This window comes from Grammomys surdaster, unplaced genomic scaffold, assembly GCF_004785775.1.
Source record: "Grammomys surdaster isolate TR1022 unplaced genomic scaffold, NIH_TR_1.0 146, whole genome shotgun sequence".
Lineage (NCBI taxonomy): Eukaryota > Metazoa > Chordata > Mammalia > Rodentia > Muridae > Grammomys > Grammomys surdaster.
This window is the reverse complement of record NW_021604604.1, coordinates 6,430,710-6,450,647: the sequence shown is the minus strand read 5'-3', so window position 1 is coordinate 6,450,647 and position 19,938 is coordinate 6,430,710. Positions and strand designations below refer to the sequence as shown.

At 34.4% G+C, this 19,938-nt stretch overlaps 1 protein-coding gene across 1 annotated transcript in view; it reads left to right on the top strand.

The window, feature by feature from the left end:
• Malrd1 (MAM and LDL receptor class A domain containing 1) overlaps window positions 1–19,938 on the top strand; it is a 639,509-nt gene that overhangs the window by 290,527 nt on the left and 329,044 nt on the right. The window contains exon 25 of the mRNA XM_028764924.1: window positions 547–838. Coding sequence (XP_028620757.1) covers window positions 547–838 — 292 coding nt within the window. The remainder of the gene's footprint in view (window positions 1–546; window positions 839–19,938) is intronic.

Below are 19,938 nucleotides of genomic sequence, written 5' to 3'. Positions count from 1 at the left end.
AACTCTGCAGGGTTTGCTGTGTGGAGACTCATGGATCTTACAGAACTAAAAAATGTGCTTCAAGTACAAGAATGTGGTAGAATAGCAAAGTACTCCTTTGTGATTTAACATAAAAATACCCATTTGGGTCCTAATAAGTTCATTCTTATGGTGTCATCAGTCCATTCAAGAAGAGAGAGTCCTGATAACCTAATCATTTTGTAAAGTTTCTGTCTCTGCACTTTGGCATTGAAAGTTAATTGCCAACACGGGAATTTTAGAGAAAGTATCAAACCTATAACCTTGAGAAGTATTGCTTTAGAAATAGAAAAATAAACTCTTTCATTTTTTCAACTGAATTTCTATTCATTTTTTGTTATACCACTTTCTCTGCATATAATTCAAGGCTATCTATCCTACCTTCATTCAGTGCTAACATGTGCAAGAATCAATAGAATGTACACATTAATTTTCCTTTCAGATTTGTTAATAAAGAAGAGGATATTAAAATATTTTGAAGTGGAAATAATTATACTCATCAAACATAATTTCCTGTTCTTGTTACAGATCATTTTTAATTATCACATGTATGGCAGTGGTATTGGGGCCCTTCTCTTGCTCCAAGTGACAGTCACAAACTGCACAAAGGTACTCCTGAACCTCACTGAAGAACAAGGCAATTTCTGGCAGAGGAAAGAATTGTCATTGTCTAGTGATGAAGACTTTCGACTCAAATTTGAAGGCAGAGTTGGGGAAGGCCTCCGTGGTAACATTGCACTTGATGACATTGTACTTACAAAGAGCTGTCTGCCATCTCACCACTCCACAAGGGAAGAACCAGCTTTTCCTCTTCCAACAGGTATGTGTTCAGTTGTGTTTATATTATGTTTTTATAGGGTAAAAGGCAGAGGGTGAGAGAATGGATGTAAATGAAATAAATTTCTAATAACTCATTGTTTCATACTGAAAAAAATGTTTTAAAACTAAAATGGATCTTGCAAGCCTTTACCTCCAAATGTGTTCTCCAGAGTTTCTATGAGCTCTGTTATATTTACCAGTTCTTGAAATCTCTATGTAGACAATTGTGTATTAGATAAGTTAAGTAAAGTAAGACTTTATTAAAGGAATCTGATTTAGAATCAGATTTAGTCTTAAGCAAATATGAGTATATATTCTAACAAACTGTAAAGAAAATCAAGAGCAGAAATATTGTGCTTTAATTAGGCATTATTCTGGCTATATGTCTGGTACACTTTTCAGATATAAGGAAGTTATCTTCTAATAAAACTCTCAGTAAGTTGAAAACAATTCAAATAAGTAGTGTATTTAAGACACCTAAGCTGCCGAATACCAGATCTTAACCTCAGGGACCACTGCAGTGAACCAAATGCTTCACCTTGTGCTTCACAGCTCCTGCTTCCAACACCAAGACAGTAACACACCAGACATTGCTACTCCAGATTAAGTTAAAGTGTGAAATGTTTGGAACAGTTTCCACTGATTGTTAGTTACATTCTACCATCATAAAATGTAAAAAAGATTCTTGGACCATCATAAACTATGAGCAACCTATATTGGCTTATTTTTTGTAGATCAATAGATATATATCTGTTTGGATAGATGATCGTGTATACTGAAATACTTTAGGATTTATAATATCCTTTTACCCTGAAGTATCCTGTAATTTCTTGAAGACATTTTAGAAATCATTGAGTTAGCAATTTTCTATATAATATGCATAATGACAGTGTTGTAAGATGTGAATACCATGAATCTGCATACTGGTGATATGATATAAAAAGCAAGTATCTAGTTTTTATCTGGTTTTCAGTAGACAGTATTATATGCACTTCTCTGACAGTAGTCCCAACACTTGTATACACAGAAGAAAATGCAAACACACCAAGACTATCTTGAGGGGTAAGCATCCTTAGATGGGTTGTTTAAAATGACTTTTGGATTCCTCAGGTAATCAATGTCTTGAGCAAAGCATAGTCCTCTTTCATAACTAGAACACAGGAATGGTGTCTATCTTAGTTAAGATTTTACTGATGTAAAGAGACACCATGACCAAGGCAAGTCTTATAAGAACATTTAATTGTGGCTGGCTTACAAGTTCAGAGATTCAGTCTAGTATCACCAAGGCAGAAGCATGGCAGCATACAGGCAGGCATGATACAGGAGGAGCTCAGAGTTCTACATCTTCATATGAAGGCTGCTAGCAGAATACTGACTTCCAGGTAGCCAGGAGGAGGGTCTTAAAGGCCACACCCACAGTGCCACACCTACTCCAAGGCCACATCTACTCCAACAGGGCCACACCTTCTAATAGTGCCGATCTTTGGGCCAAACATAAATAAACCATCACGGTGTCTATGCTGATTTTATACAAACCTAGTCTATAAAAAAGTAAGTTCTAGAACTCAGTGAAGTATAGCCTCAAAATATTGTAGGAGAAAGAGATAACACAGTTTTAGTGACCTATTTTAATATTTAACCAACAGCTTCTAAATGGAATACATGGTAAGCAAATAAATTCTATTTGAAGATATTGAGACCTTAAATTTATAAAATGTTTTTAAAAGTCATTTAAACATTCAGAGGTAAAGAATTATTACAAAATGACACTATATATAATTATGAGGATAATGTCAAATGTTAATAATGTTATACTGTTCATTTTTATAGTATTTAGTACACATTAAGATTTGTGATTAATGAGGACATTTAGCTGATAGATCGGTTGCTAAAATATTGTCTTAAAGTGAGAGGAACTGTGTTCTATCTCTAGAAGAAGTGTTGGTGTGCATTTGTAATCCCATGGCCAGTAATTCAAGTGCTGAAGAAACAGAAATAGACAGATCCATGGAGTTACTTTGCCAATCAGGCTAAGTAATAGTAAGGCCCAGAAATATGATTCACAACCATATTATCTCTAATTCTTGGGTGATTTGACACATATTCTTGGCTTCTGAAGATCCAGGAACACATGCGATACTTATATGTGCATAGGCACACATACATATGCATAACTAAAAATAAATATTTAGAAAAGTATCTGTGTAGAGTCCTGCTTGGCCCTATGTAAGGGACAGCATGTAATGGTTCCTGCCTTTGGAACAGAGCCAGCAGGGTGTGGACCTCCATGAGTGTTGATGGTTGCTGTGGACATGAATCTTTGTAAGATTCTGCTTAGCCTTAGCTTGCTGAGTGAACAATGCAGAGCTGGGGATGGATGCAAAAGCAAGAGAATTTTATTGTTCCAACATGCTGGGGTCATCCTGCATCCAAATAGAGAAGCAACCCTGGGCAGCTTGTTCGGCTGTTCTTTATACAGTTTCCAAGGGGCAGAATAAAGAAACAGCAACTAGGCACAATATGATTGGCAGAACAGTGTGACTTTTAAACAGATTGGTCTTTAGGGAATGAAGTGGCAGGGACTTCCCTTTTCTGTATGTGGCCAATGGTCCGTTCTGTGGACTGTGTCCCCATCTGCAGGTCAGTTTCCCATACTCCCTGTGGTCTGAAGAATGTTATTTAGCCTCTCCCTTCTGGAGGGGCAAGTGTCCCATGACCTTTCCAAAGTTCCTGAGCTGACCTCTTCAACTTGTTGGTATAATAGTGTACATATTTTCATGTTTCTCCTTTGATGAATTTCCACTCTGCAAAGTTTAATGACTCCATGATAATCAGAGACAACAAAAGTCCAGGAGGTGAGGGAGTGTTTATTTCTCAGCAAAATAGTAGAATACCATGATCTACAGTACAGCTCTTAAGGCTGAGGGAACAAATACTAAAAACATGAGTTTGGAAATATATAATTTCTCAACTTTGTAAAATATAAGAGTACAATATGAATGATATAAGAAGCTTCACAAACCTAAAGGAATAGAGACAGCTGACCTGTGAACCTGCTTGTTAGAAAGATACCAAGGAAGGAGATAAAGAGATTTAGGGAGTGGTGATCACAGAGCAAGATCCTAACCAACTAAGTTATTTTGTTTATGCTTATAAAGGCAGGTAGATTCCTGAGTTGAAGATCAGTCTGGAACAGAGGGAATTTGGTTCCAGTCCCAGGCATAGGGAGAATGGTAATTTCAGGGTAGGATCCCATCTAGCTATCTTATTCTCTGTACTTATACTTGCTGTCTCTTCTAATAACTGAGGGGCTTGGTCAAGGGATGCTAATTTATGAGATAATCAAAAGATAACCTGGGGTAATTACTGAATTGATATGTAAATGAAAACTTGGCTTTTGATATGCAAAATATAAGCTATCCAGATAGTTTTTAGAATTGACAGAGAAAGAGAGAGAGAGAGAGAGAGAGAGAGAGAGAACTGTCTTCAGAGAAAGAATTCAAACAGTAGTTTAAAAAGCTGTCTAGAGGAAGATACAGTATATAGCAATCTAGAAAGTTGTCTTGGCCATCAGCTTGTAAGGAATGATTTTACTTCAAGTTCTGTGTTTTGCTGCTTCCAGACACCCCTTCTCTCAGGAAGCCCTAGCCAAGCCAAGGCTGGTTCTCGGCATATTTGTGTTCCTCATAATAAATCAATGAGGAAAAGAAACATAGGAAAAGTACCATACTATCTGATAAGCTATGACTAAATGTTGAAAACAAAAAATTTATGAACATGTTAAAAGGATATAGTATTTATTAGATGATATTGAAGATATTAAAATATTAAAGATATTTATTAGATGTATTGGAATTTGGAACCACAGTTCTGCTTATCTGAGGAAATGGCATGTTCAGCTTGAGGCCCTCATAACACACACAGTAGGGTCAGATGAGGAATACAATAGAGGTTGGCAAAGGCAGGGCAGGTATGTCGAAGAGGAGATGGTCATAGAGACTGTGGATGTGGGCTGTGGATCATTCAGCAGGAATGACCAGTCTCAGGAGCTCAATACCTAAGATGTTAAAAGGAAATGGAAAAACTCAGAACTTCTTTAGCCATTTTTTTCCTTAAAGTACACATACATAGGAAGTGTTTTGAAGTTTTAGAAAACAAACATATGAGGCAGGGTATGAAACATAAGATGAATATTATCATATTGATAGAAGCTATATCAAATTACATTAAATTCAAGTATATTACTTGTATAAATTTTTAATTCAGCGGAGGGACTATACCCAAAGGTTGTAAAAATGGAGGTAAAATAGTTGAACATTTTAATACCTTCCAGATTGTGATACTTACAGGTAAGTGAAGAAGATAAATATAAATGAGCCTGTTATTTACTTTTCTATAATCTATTAATGTACACAACTGTATTAAGATATTAGACCAATACATTTAAATACATACACATTGTTAAGTGTGAAATGCCTACTTTGGAAGCTTAAACTGAAATAATTATAAAATACTGACTTCATTGTGACTTTAGAAGATACTTTTTGATTCTAATATTTTAAGAAGAGTTGGCATCCTAATCTAATAAAAATCCAAAAGCTTTCTTTTGATTCTAATGAAAGTTGCATGAAGAAAATTAGTGCTTATTTTTTCTGGCACAGGAGGCTTTACATGGCGGCATGAGATCTCTAGTTGTCTTCTTTGTTATGTGACACCTCCTTTTAAATTCCTGTCATTTGCATATATATATTTAGAAAGCTTCTACAATATTAGGTTTCCAGGCAGCAATTCCAAAGGCTTTTAGTTGTCCCTCACCATACTCCCTGCTTTACTCTTTCTTATCTTCCTCCCCATTTAACCCTCCTACTCTAGTTTTCATATTTTGTCTCCATAACACTATATTTTATTTCCCCTTCACTGGAAGATTCTCTCCTCCCCACTGATTACTTACTAGGTACCCGTATCTGTAGTTATTCTAATTGTATCACACATTGAAAATTTAAAATGTAACATCCACCTATAGGAAGAAACCCATAATATTTATCTTTTGAGGTAGTAGTTACCTTAATCAGCATGTTCTTTTTTTTTACCTCCATTTACTTTCAAATTTAATAATTCCATTTCTCTTAACAGTTAAACAACGTTCCATTGTGTAAATGTTCCACATTTTCATTATCCATTCATCAGTTGATGGACATCTAGCCTGCTTCTGATAGAAATGAAAATTAAAACTATTTTGAGAGTTCATCTTACTCTTGTGAGAATGGAAAATCAATAAAGCAAATGGCAACTCATTCTGGCAAGGATGATAGGAAAGGAAATACTTACACTTTGCTAACAATTGATCTACCTCAAAATCCTGCTATATCACTCTTAGACACACACACACACACACACAGACACACACACACAAACACACCCACACAAACATAGCCACACAGCCACACACACACACACAAATATGTATATGTATGTATATATATATATACATATATATATATGTATAAGGTCTTATACATTTTGGGGTAGGTTGGGTTTTCAAAGCAAATGCTTTGTATTGGCTTGGTATGAGATGTTAGGGATACCTCATTTGCATATGGATGGCCTTTGGTAATTGCCCTTATGTGACTGATTATCACAGTCCTCTCCATGGAATGTCATAGTCACATGTTCCAGGACAGGAACTGGGCCAGGAGTAGATGAACTGCCTACCACATCTCAGATATGTGAATTCATCGGGGTTTCTGAATCTGCCTAACCTTCCCAGGTTCTATCTCGTGACATGGTTCCACTTGCCCCACAAAACAGTGTTCTTTCTGATTCTACCTCAGTTCCCATATACAGGTTTCACTGAGTACCTTTGTTGTCTTCTGATGATGATGGACTATAACTTGCGAGCTAATGAACCATTTCCCCAAAAATAAAATAATAAAATAAAAAAATTGAAAGTAGCACAATTCTTTATGAAGACCAAATTGGACTGAATCTGGAAGCAGTGATCAAAGATTACAATGTTTTTATTAACAAAGTGATATTAAATTATTATTGAGGCCTTGAAGTCATATTTGAGAGATCTATTTTATGGCATTTTTATTAATTGCTAAATGGCAACTGATAAAAAATAATTGTTAAATGAAATTTAATAAGGAAAGGCATCCAGTATTCTTTGTAATACCCTTATGCAGTCTGAGTTAGACTTGTGTTTTTATGTTATTGAAACATAATTCATAAAGTCTAAGTACAATGAAAGTCAGGGTTTGTATTGAAAACATGTGTATGGTTTTGGGTTTAATCACTGTTGCTTTTCCCAAATAAAGTTCTACAATGAATTTCTTTTTAGGACATATACATCACAAAGTTATGGTGTTTTAAAATGAAAAAAAAATGTAAGGCAGATTTAGGTAAATCATATATTTGTTGTGTTTTGTCTTTCTTTTTGTCTTTTTCTATATATGTTGAAAACCCCTATTTTTTGTTGACATGATTATTTATATTAATCCATAGTCAAAATGCTTTCACTTTAGCATATACATAGCTATGAAATGTTACGTATATCGTTCATTTCCTTGAAATATTTGCCTTTAGTTAAAAATGCTGCTTCCCCCTGATAAGGATACAGGCATAGCAATTCATTTCAGAATTTGCATGATAATCTTTTGTACACTGCACATGTTTAGTGCAAAATAAATGTGTCCTGAGACACAGATATGCCCTTGGATCTTGGCACTGCTTGTTAGCTGTGTGAGATGCCAAACCTACTTCTCTTTTCTTATCTGTAAAATTTATAACTGAAAAAAATTGAGTGATCCACGTGAAAACTGTTTGAGGAAGTGATATATAGTACCCTGAGCAATGCTTGAATGTTAGTGTTTTGTGATACATTTCTCTTTTCTATCCTTTTGTTTCTCATTCAGAGATATTATGACATCAAATTTTATATGAAATAATTTTCTTAAATGCATACAGTATACCTGCACTTCTTCTAACATTAATAAAAGCAGGTATCAGATCTTTGAACATGTTGTTCTTTGCGAAGAAAGAGACCTTATAAAATCTTCAAAATATGTGTTTACTAATTTCAATGGTTTAATTTATTGTCTGTAATTAAAAATGGAGGAAAAGTTATAATAAAAATTCAGAGGTAGATCAATAGATAACCACTAAAGGGTGAAAATAAAGAAAACAGATGAGAGACTGCAGGATTTAAGCTTAGAAACATTTGAAAAGATTCCTGGGATTCACAGATATTGTTGGCATACTTGGTTGTGTATTGTAGGTAGCTATGAGGAAAGATGTTTATTTTATACTTACAGATACACTGTGGAATGAGATTCAAATTACTGATTGACTGATAGAACACATTTTGGATTTAATACCCAAACTTAATAAATTGTCATTATTTTCTGTGTTTCAGTTGTATTATTTAGTCTGTAAAATATATTTACATCACCTAAAACTCAGTACTATACTTTTTATTGCAATACTTATTATACAATAATATAAAAAATTTAAATATCCATTGCATTTGTGTTTGGTAGGCAGAGGTGTTCTGTAATTTCATGGATGGAAAGGAGGACATTCTTCATGGATGTTATCATAGTAATTTCACACTGTTTAGCAGGTACAACCCAGAATTTAGTGTAAAAATATAGGTCAGCTTGAAAATTGAAGAGTGGACTGTTCTATTGGTCAGAATTTTACAGACCATGCAAGAGCACACGTTTATCAAGTCAAAACAACTGGTAGCTTGTCTGTCTCTCCTTCACCTCCAATAACAGAAAAAGCAATTGAACTGAATGGAATTCAGTGAGTTAGTGTTCACTTAGCATAAATTACTGTTTGTCCTGGGAAATTGCTGAGCAGCTATTTCGAAAGCACCGTAATTTCGCCATCTTTATTGCCTTTCTATAGAAAGCTTGGTTTAGTATGTGCATGCACTAGCTACTTTTAAATGTTTTCAATGACTTGGATTGTATATAGAATTGCATTACTGTTTTTTAAATGCCTTAGTAATTTAGACAGCATGCATAATCCAATAAACAGACCCAGAAACTTAGTGTTTTGTAATGCAGAATATATTTTAATATCCTAGATATAATGTTATATAATCTTCCTGGTGTGTATAGTTTAAATTTCATTTATGTTAATATTACAACTGATGTAAGATAAATTAAAATTTGAATATAACAGTCTACCTGATAAATGTTCACATTAAAATTTTGGTGATTGGTACAAATTCCAGTAGTACAATTGCTGCAGTAAGATGACATGTACCATGAGAAACCTAGGAAATATATTTCCTAAAGTTTCATGCAGAGTTTAAGAAAGTTATTTTAATTTAATATTATATAAGCAGTTTCTGTTGTTACCTAAGTAATCAATCAATAGGAGCAGACATATATATATATATATATATATATATATATATATATATATATGTATGCAGACATTGTTAACTGGTAGTTTATGGACTTAAGACTCAGCTAACTCTTTGTCTTGAGCCGTCCTTTACAGTCCATCATCTTCACTGTTCAAGATAGCAGTGTGAATCCTATTGATAGGTATGAATTAGGTTTTAAAAGTGGCTCATAGCTGAGCATCAGCTAAAATCTAAGGCATGGCTTCTTAAACTGTGGATTATAACCCCACATGAGACCGTATAAATTAATGTGGGATTTGTGAAAAATTTGGAGAGAGAAAAGGGTTTCTTGATGTACTTACCTAATGTGAGGTGTTTCCCATAATCGTGGCCATGGTCATATACGTCTCCCTGCATCTTTCATTCAGAACATATAATAAAAAACAAATTTCGCTATACACGTTCCAACAGGATAAAGCACTAACAAACTGGAAGAACCACATGAATTCATGTCACAAGATGTTGTATGTTGTAACTGGCAGAGATTTTACTATATGGCAAATGGTTTCAGTTCTGAATATACATAATTGTTTAATGACAGAAACAAAAATTTAAAATATTTTCTATCATCATTTTAGCATATTAAGTCAAAATTAGTATATAGTAGTTTGTGGTCTGTTGAAGTATTTTATTTTAACAGTATTTGAGATCCTGACTTGAGTTTTGTTTTTTAAAAAAATCATTAATAAAAGTTTGTCTTGGTATTAGGACAGATTTCTAACAATTTCTGAAATGGCCTTAAGTTAACTTTACATATTATAGTTTTTGAAAGTTGATTTCTAGTCATTAATGACTATTCAGTCAGAATATAAAACAAGTTTGAAAAATTTTGACAATTTTCTCTATTCTGAAGGTGTCAAAATTTCAGCCAAGATTCATTTTCTTATGTAAAAGTAAATAATCATATACATATAATTAGTATTAAAATATGCTTTGTCTTTGATAACCATATGTATAAGAAATGATTGGTTTAGAACAAATTTTACCAAATCCAGCTTCAACACCAAAGGATAAAATGAGGCAGGCAGCCAATGGGGTTCAGTGCTTAGAGCCACTGACAGAGGTCAGTCCAGATACTGAGGGGGCTGCAGCATAAGGCAGCCGGTGATTAAAGAAATTACTCAGCAGGCATTTCTCTGAGGGAACAAATCTTAACTTACTGGGATTGGTACTACCTGTGACCAGTAAAAATTCTCAACTTTTTTAACTTCTTAGGGCCAGTGAGAAAGAAAAGGAAAGAGAAAATTTATACATATACATGCAAACTGACTGGATGAAGCAAAAGATAGACTTCAACAACTTCATAGGCATAGATACATTCATCCATGCATACATACATACATACATGCATACAAACATGCATACAGACCTATAGACAGGCATATACACATTCATACATTCAATGCTTAGAGCAAGGCTCCAGAAAGCAAGCTCCAGGCATTTCAAACATACAAATACATACATATGTACACACAATTGATGGATGGAAAAAGCTCCAACACACACACAGACAAGTTTTACATATATACATACATACAGATTGATAGGTGGAAAAAGTGCCAACACACTCTTACTTAAACTTATGTATATATGGTGAGTGAAAGGAATGATGTTCCATTCCACAGCTCTCTCACATAAACCTTATACATAGACATAAAGAGTAGAAGGAACAATGTTGCAAACCCCACACTTAATTTTTTCTTTCATAGCTTATATATCCCAGTAAAATCTATTAAGCAGTATACAATTTTGATGTGCTTACATTTTAGTTTCCATCTAATGAATATGACTATAAAAAAATATTTTCCCTAATATCATTACAAGAAATAACATTACATAGTACAAGTAAATAAAACAAATTATTCACAAGAACCCACATACATTCATAACAAAGCAACTTGTTATATAGGTTAACAAAGTGTAAGGAAGCAAGGTCATTTTTTCAGCCAATTTCTCTTACCAACAGGCAGCAATTTGGAGTTAGAAAGAAAGGATTATTTTATTTTTTATCTTTAAAATTAATCCTATAAAAATTTTAAAAGAATCACAAATCTGAACTTTTATATAAAAATCAGTCATATCTATCTTAAATGAACAGAATATTTACCTACTCATCATCAATTCTTATTAACTCATATCAGGAAGCTGAGGGCAAAAATGAGTATAAGAAATAAATCATCACCAGTCCAGCATCAGTAAGGGTTATGTCAGCCAGCGCTGCCATTGTTCTTGTTCCCTGACCATAACAGGTCCCTAGCTTAATTAATAAGCGAGTGCCTTTCTGAACTTAAAAGTCTTCACTAAGATTTTCTACATCAATGCCAGAAGCAAAAACATCTTAACCTCACTTGACTAACAGATTTACTTTTCCAAATGTTTTCTAAGTGTGGTGGTCATTGCTGACAATCTACATCTCTAAGTTCTTTCCTAGGGTGGTGACTGAATCATTAATCTGCTCCACCAGCAATGGCTGAAAAAAAAATCAAGCACTGTTGCTTTGAGTGAAAGAGATACTGCCCAGTGAGGGGCTGGGACCCCCCTTAGAGTTTTCATACAACTCTTAGATTAAGAGGGATGTGAGGGCAGCAAGCAGAGCAGAACTCTGTAACATCATGCAGTCTTCAAGACACATAGTTTTCAGGGAGAGCCTCAACCAAGGTGTACCCATCATGGTTGTGCATACCATTGGACCACATTCCATGAGTTCTAGATTGGTTTATCACTCCTCCCAAATGGCCCTCAGCAAATTTTTGTGATTTATTATCAGTAAACATTTGATGATATACCTATTTTGTATACCTGAATACCCGAACACACGAAAGATTGTTTTTCAAGTGAGAGGTGCTTGTGATTTGAAAAATTCATAAAGCTCTTATTAAGACTTGATTTGGGAGCTTGTCAAAAGACTATGACTAAAATTTAGCCAGTATCAAGTCATGGGCTCACAGTAAAGCACTCTGGGGAGTGGGCTATGTTTCAAGCAGCCATGAATTCTTTTTTTTTTAATTTTTTTATTGGATGTTTTATTTACATTTCATATGTTGTCCCCTTACCCCATCCCCCACCCACCCAGGAACCCCCTATCCCCTCACCCCTCCTCCTTCTTCTCTGCGGATGTAACCCCCTACCTACTCCCCCGCACTCCCACCTCCCCACCCTCAAAATTCCCACCCCCTGGGGCGTCCAGTCTTCATGAGGTCAAGGAACTCTTCTTCCACCTATGCCCAGCAGGGCCCTCCACTCTTACATATTCAGCTGAAGCCCTGGATCCCTCCCTAAGTGCTCCCAGGCTGGTGGTTTAGACCCTGGAAGCTGTGGTTGGTTGGTATTGTTGCCCTCCTCATGGTTGCAAATCAGTACTAGAAGACATAAAGAGGGCAGATAACAGTCCATGTAATGTTATGAAAATACCCACTGTAATGGTCAACCAATACTCAATACATGTGCGTTTTCAGGAAAGGGTCCCTGTGGGCAGGAAATTATATTTCCATGTCCTTCTTGATTGACTTTATGTTCTAAATATAGTTATCTCATATTATCTCTCATAAGTCTCACTGTTTCCAACCTCAAGCTGACCCTGTTGTCTCTCAGTAGCATCTCACAGTTCTGACCTGCTTCTTCCAGCTTTCAATCTGTCCTCCACACAGAGGGCAGTGTGACCCTGATGACTAATAGCTATACAGTAAGCCATTGATGAATTAGCAATGGAAATGGTAATATAAATAAGTTTATGTTGTAACTCCCTATGTTTTAGCACATTTTTTCAGCTGAATAAATGTTACTATTCTGTATGTTTAAGCAATGTCAATATGGAGGCCACATGCCTATATTTTTTATTGCACCTTTAAAAAATTTTTGCGATTCATGGTTAGTATAATTATTTAAATCCATTGCTGTAGGATAGTCAGATTTAATAGCTAAAATACAGGATTCCCAGTTAAATCCAAATGACAAACCAACAACTGTTAATATTTCAATGAAAATATATCCAGAATATTAATTGTATCATATAGTATTTGGAATATTGTCTATGTCATATGGATAGTCAGATTCGGTGCTATCCAGTACTATGAGTTCTTAGCATACAATGAATAATAATTCAAGCACTTGAGACATAATAGAGAATCTCAATTCTGGTAAGGTACTGGGGCAGAGAGTAAGCCCTGGAAAGCATTAGTAAATGCTGTCACACACTGAGAAAAAGAAAGAGAGGAAAAAGTTTAAAGACACTTGCAGTGTATTTGGCATAATTCTAACACCTCTCTGGATGTTTTAACTTTGCATAATGAGCTTATGAATTTAAAGAATGCTGCTCTGCTGATCGTTGATACAGCAGATACTGCTGATAAAATTATCCATGGCCTGAGTTTAGTATTTCTATTTTGGTCAAGCTTCAAGAATGGCATAGATAGCTTGATCATGTTAGATCTTTTTTGTCATGGGAATACTTTTATTCCTGCCTATCATGTTAAAGCTTGTCTTTAACAACATCAACATGTTGACAGCCAAGTACATCACTTGAAACTGAAAATGGACCCCCAGACAGAGTTATTAAATTAACAGGCTGGGAAGCCAAGGATGGGTAAGATTCTGCACAGAGCCTTACCAACTTAAGGCAGAAGTGCATTGTTTAAAATAATGTACATTCCATGACAGGTAAGGAGAGCATTTTTTGTCAGAAGGACCTAAGACAGGTTCAGTCTTCTTTATGAAATAAATAACAGGGAGAAGCAGAGAGCTTTTGGGGCTGCTTGGCAAGAATCTGACATTGGCCAAGGACAAGGAAATGGGCTTCAGGCAGGAATCTGACAGGCTAGAACAAAGAAGTAATTTTAGGCAGGAATCTAAATAATAGGGTAGAACAAAGAAGTAATTTCAGGCAGGAATCTAAATATTAGGCTAGAACAAGGAGGTAGGTTTCAGACATGAAAATGACTTTGGGCTAGAACAGAGAAGTTGGCTCAGCTATTTTGGTCATCCTGATAAGCCCCTAGAAACAGTGATCACAGGAGTGTTCACAAAACTTTGTTTATTGCTTTTCTTGTTCTTTGACTATTTGTGTTTATTGTCTTGCTTGTTCCTTGACAATTTGTATCTATTGTATTGCTAGTTCCTCAAACTAAAACTTAATACTTGCATGTAATTAAAATGGTATAAAAGCAAAAAGCAGGAGGGGGATGGGATGGTGGTTTCTAGGGAGGGGAAATGGGGAATGGAGATGACATCTGAAATGTAAATAAATAAAATATCCAATAAAAAAAGAAAAAAGAAGGAAAAGAGAAAAGCTCACTATAGAAGAGTCACAGGAAGAAATGCATGCAATGTGGTGCCACACACATTCTATATCAGAAAATCATAATTGTACTTATTACACAGTTGACTAGAAGAATCATTGTCATGTGATATGCCATATTTATGGTTACTATTGGTTAAGTATCAGAAATAAAATTCAAATCTGGGACTCCAAGTCACAAATTGTCTCAGGTCACAATTTTTTGCATTTTTGTTAATCTTAACTTCATCAGAAATTTCATACCAAAGTAAATTAATCTTATATTTCAAGTATAATTACATTAATTGACATTTTGTACATGAAATACACTAAATAAATTCCCCAAAACATAATGTATTTAGCTTCCTGAGTTTGTAAAATTATTTATACTCTATGTTTAAGTTGTTGAGTTCTGTGACTTGACTTTATACTGCTTTAAGTTGCCTCTGTATCTGGATCTAGACCTTGTTAATAAATAAGCAACAGGTATGGATTAATGAAGAAGGAATATATTTTTAAATTTCCTACAAGCCAACTTATAAGAATTCTCTCATGTAAATTTTGAGATAAATGTTTATTAATAATCTAATGATAACTTTCATCCTGTGGATTGAAGTTTCTTATTTACATGTGCTTTTAAATCCTCAGTATAACTTTATCCAGTATACGGTGTTCTACACTCAAATGTCATAGTTCCAGATTCCATAGCTGCCATATTACTAGACTACAAAAATTCGTGAAACATGAACACATATGGCATTCTGAAGAAGTTGAAAGAACGTTAGACCCTTCATTAACATGTATGTTCTAGAGTGTTCGTTGGTCTATTGCTACTGCCAATGCTAATCTTGCTATCATTTTTGGCTTTTGCTATATCTACTAAATTTATATTCATTGACTTTGAGCAAAGCCCTTGGATATTGATATAAGAACAATGAAAGACCATCTTATCCTATATCATCACATTTTGTTTGTAAATTAGGGAAATATTTTGTGCTTTGGCTGCAGGGAACATTGGCCTATAGTTTTGTTTTCCCTCCATTGTCTTTTCTTCATTTTGCTGTTTAAGTAATATTAGAATTTACTCCATAAATTGTATGTCAAAAATCTTGTGTTTCATGGAAGAGTATATTCCTATTCTTTTTTATTTTTTATTGGATATTTTATTTAGTTACATTTCAGATGCCATCCCCATTTCCCATTTCCCTTCCCTAGAAACCGCCATCCAATCTCCCCTCCCCCTTTTTGCTTTTATACCATTTTAATTACATGCAGGTATTAAGTTTTAGTTTAAGGAACTAGCAGTACAACAGATGCAAATTGTCAAGGAACAAGCAAGACAATAAACACAAATAGTCAAAAACAAGCAAGGCAATAAACAAAATTTTGTGAACATTCCTGTGACCACTGTTTCTAAGTCTTATCAGGATGACCAAAATATCTAAGCCTTCTTCTCTATGCTAGCCCAAAGTCATTTTCATGCCTGAAGCCTACTTCCTTCTTCTAGCATAATATTTAGATTCTTACCTGAAATTATTTCTTTGTTCTAGCCTAAGATTTAGATTTCTGCTGAAATTACTTCTTTGTTCTACCCTAATGTCAGTTTCCTTCCTGAAGCCCACTTCCTTGTCCTTGGCAAATGCCAAGTGCTATTCTTTTTTCTTAAATATCAAATAGAAACAGAAAACCAAATTCTACCCTAAAATCTTCTTTCTAGAAGTTATTGATAATGAATTCAACTTGTATATAATACGTATATTATCATTTATAAATGTGTTTGGAAAATCCATTTATATGAAGTAAATTTCTACATGTATTTGGAAAAGTATGTGTATCCCATCAAAATTTTCAACTTTATATGTATTTAATAAGCATTCAAAATATTCCTTTTTGTCCTTTAAGATTTGTAGACTATGCAATGATACCATGTTACATTATTGATTTAGCTCTTATTTACACTCATTTTTATCTATCAAAATCATAGGCAAATATTTAGAGATTTTACTAATATTTTCAAAGAACTTATTTTACTGATGATTTTACTTGTATTGTTCTGTACATATCTCATCTGTATTATTATCTCCCATCTACCAATTTTGATTTAAAATTGCTTATAATGTTACCAATTTTCCCATGTTAAGTTTTACCTGAACTATGTTTTCTGTCCCTTTAACAAGAAGATAATATTCATTAATTCATGTATTGATTTCTTGGTTTACTTATTCAAAAACATGAAGTCAGGCAATTGCAAGTACTTCAAAATCACTAATTTTATTGTCCAGTGTTTATTGCAACAGTAGTTATACACAGAGTATAGTAGCTGTCTGTAGGCAGAGAATGCAAAATCATCCTACTCTCTGTCAGTAAAGTGTTGCATAACATAGTATAGTATTGCAGTTGAATTGAAGAATGGTTAGAAAAAGCAGGAATAGGCTTACTCAATAATGAAATAAATATGCAGAGAGTTAAAAGTACAGAGATACTGTGAAGTTTTGGAAATGCATGTTTTCTCCTATGGACCTTTAGATTTAGTAATGGTGGTTGAAGTATCTATTGTAGCAGGTCTTAAATGCTATCTTTAAAGAATATGAGCTTTCATCTTTGCTATCTGTGCACTATTGTGACTCTGGAGAATAGTAAAACATTTGAGTCATTGTAAATGATAAAATTTACTTGTTAATTAGAAAGATAATAGGAACTGGCACCATGTGGGATTAATTAGAGGAAGGGCATATGATGATGAACCCTTCCAAATAATTGAAGATGTCTGTCTAGATGGAGGCAATTCAGGGGGATGAAATGTGGTATTTTAAAAGTATCAGATAGAAGAAATATGCATTGATAACTATGAGACAGAGACAAGGCCAGAGAGAAGTGAGCAGAGATAGAGGGAATGGGGAGAAATGGTTAATAATAATAATGAACACAAGATCTCCCTGGAATTTTATAGCAGTTTGTATGTTAGTAAGTGAGAAATTAGTATGACCCTGGATTGCTGTGTGTTGAGCTTTAGGTATCTATTACCCAAGGGACTGTCAGAAAGATAAGTAAGTCAAGCAGTATGTGTATAGGCTACAACTTTGGAAAATAAATGGGGCCTGTATCCCTGGATTAAGTGACAGGTTGTATGTGAAGGGACTTGAAGCCACAAGTAGAAATAATGAGTTCATTTAACAATGCAGGTTGGAATTAATAGAGAGAACCAGAAGAAAGTTATTGTGGTTTGGTTTTGATATATTTAAAGTATCCTTTCCTTCCAGAGGCATTGTCAGGTCTTGAATATATAGAAACCATGGACGAATTAATTTTCATCCTTCTACATTGTCCAGAATGTTGCTGGAAAATGAAACGGAACTGACGTAGAACAGAAATTCTTTATAACCAATGAAGACTGTTCATGAGTATGTCAGTCAACATTTTCATCATGCACTAGACATGCTCTCTATCCCCAACATCATGCAGACGATGCTAAGGACAGTGTTCTCCACATCCACAGAACACTCATCTCCTGAAAGAGAAATTATCAGTTATCCCAGTATATTTCTGAGTTTACATGTCTTCTATTTCTTTAGAAAACATTTTTAGTTTGATGAGCTGTGTGGTGTCATCCAGGTATAACACAGATATAGCCACCTAACTCTGCTCTTTTCTACTTATTAGCCTGTTATCTTTCAGGCTTTCTTGGATTGTTTAAGCTCTTCTACTGGTTTAGTCTTTTGAAATTTTATATAAGGTGCCCTATCTCTTTACTAGAGTATATTCATTGTGCAATATGACATTTTTTCAATTTGACATTTACACAAATCTATTTCATATGTTTTGATTTATAGTTATGAAATGTATTTCTAACTTTTCAGTAACCATGTAATGAACAGGTAGGAAAATTTACATATCTGTATCCTCAGATAGTTTTTCTTTATTTGTGTTGTGAACATTTCAAGTCTTCTCTAATAATTATTTTTAATATTCATCAAATTGCATTAAATCACAATATTAGGTTGTATGGATTTTCTTAAATCCATTTTATATCTCAATCTCTATGAACACCACAAGTGAATCTCTAGTATGTACACATACATTAGTTCCTACAATTCATAGAATTGTTTTCTATTAATTTGCTTGTATACTCCAAATGGTCATTACTTCTGTTACTTTTCTAATTATTCTGTTATGATGCCGCATGAAAGCAATTTAGGAAAGGACATTTTCAATCTGGCTTATAGTTTTAGAGTGTTCAGTTCATGGTCACTTGTCCTCTGTTTCTGGACTCATAGTGTGAGAAGCAGAATCGCTCCACAGTAGCAATTGCATCAATGTCCTTGATTCACAGGAAGCAGAGCTAGAGAAACCAAAGAAGCAAGAGTAGGGCATGGCCCCAAGGACACAATTCTAGAAAGCTAGTTCTTGTAGCAAGGCCCCACCCCTGCTCCAAATACTTCTTGTTATAAAGCCCTAGGTGATAAAACCCTGGATTTACTTAGGACACTTATGATCTAATTCTGTTTGGAGTCACCCTGATGTGCATAACTTGAGTTATGTATTACCAATCCCATTGGGCTATTGGTTCAACCAAATGTATGATCAGTACTCACCACCACATCTCTCATGGTAAAGAAACTCAGTGTAAGTAATCCTTACTTGAGAAACAATAGATTTTCAACAATTTGTTCCTTATAACTGAAAAACAAAAGAATTTCCTTCTTGTATTTTCATGCTTTCCTGTTCACTGTTACAGACCTTCATACTGACTAAGTTTCCATAAGAAACATTCACCACCATATACTCCAGTACTGGAAGGTCCTACATGGCTGGTATTTTGTAAATAATTACATATATTGGGGATCATTTGTTACATACATTCTAGTATAATTTCTAGCACTGTATTTTGCTTCATATATTTTAAAGCATTATAATGCCTTGTTTCCTAAATTCTGTTTTAAAATCAAGATAATTACCATTCAGTGTTTTTTCCGTTGTAGATTGTTTTTTTTAAAAAAAGAGGGAGAACAGAGAAAAAATTTAAAAGAGCTCCAATTCCAGTGAATTTACTCTGTCCAATTCCTTTTATATTTTTATAGCAAGTCTAATGCATGTGAAATCAAAGACAATAAAAACTAATGTCAGGTATGCATTAGAAGGCATGGCTACTTTATCTTAATAAAATATTCATAAAATTCTGTCTAGTTTGTTTCGTAACTGTGTTGCTTCAACACTATAACATTAAAGATTGAAAGCATGTAAATATCATTGGCATATATTACAAGGTTTGCAGTGCTTCTAACCTGAAGTAAAGAATGCTTAGCAAATCCCTGCAGAGCTTTCCATTTTCCAGTAGTGAATTAGGCCACGTTTGTTGCAAGCACATTAGCCAAATGCCTTACCTATAAATAGCTCTCCTCACAAAGTATAT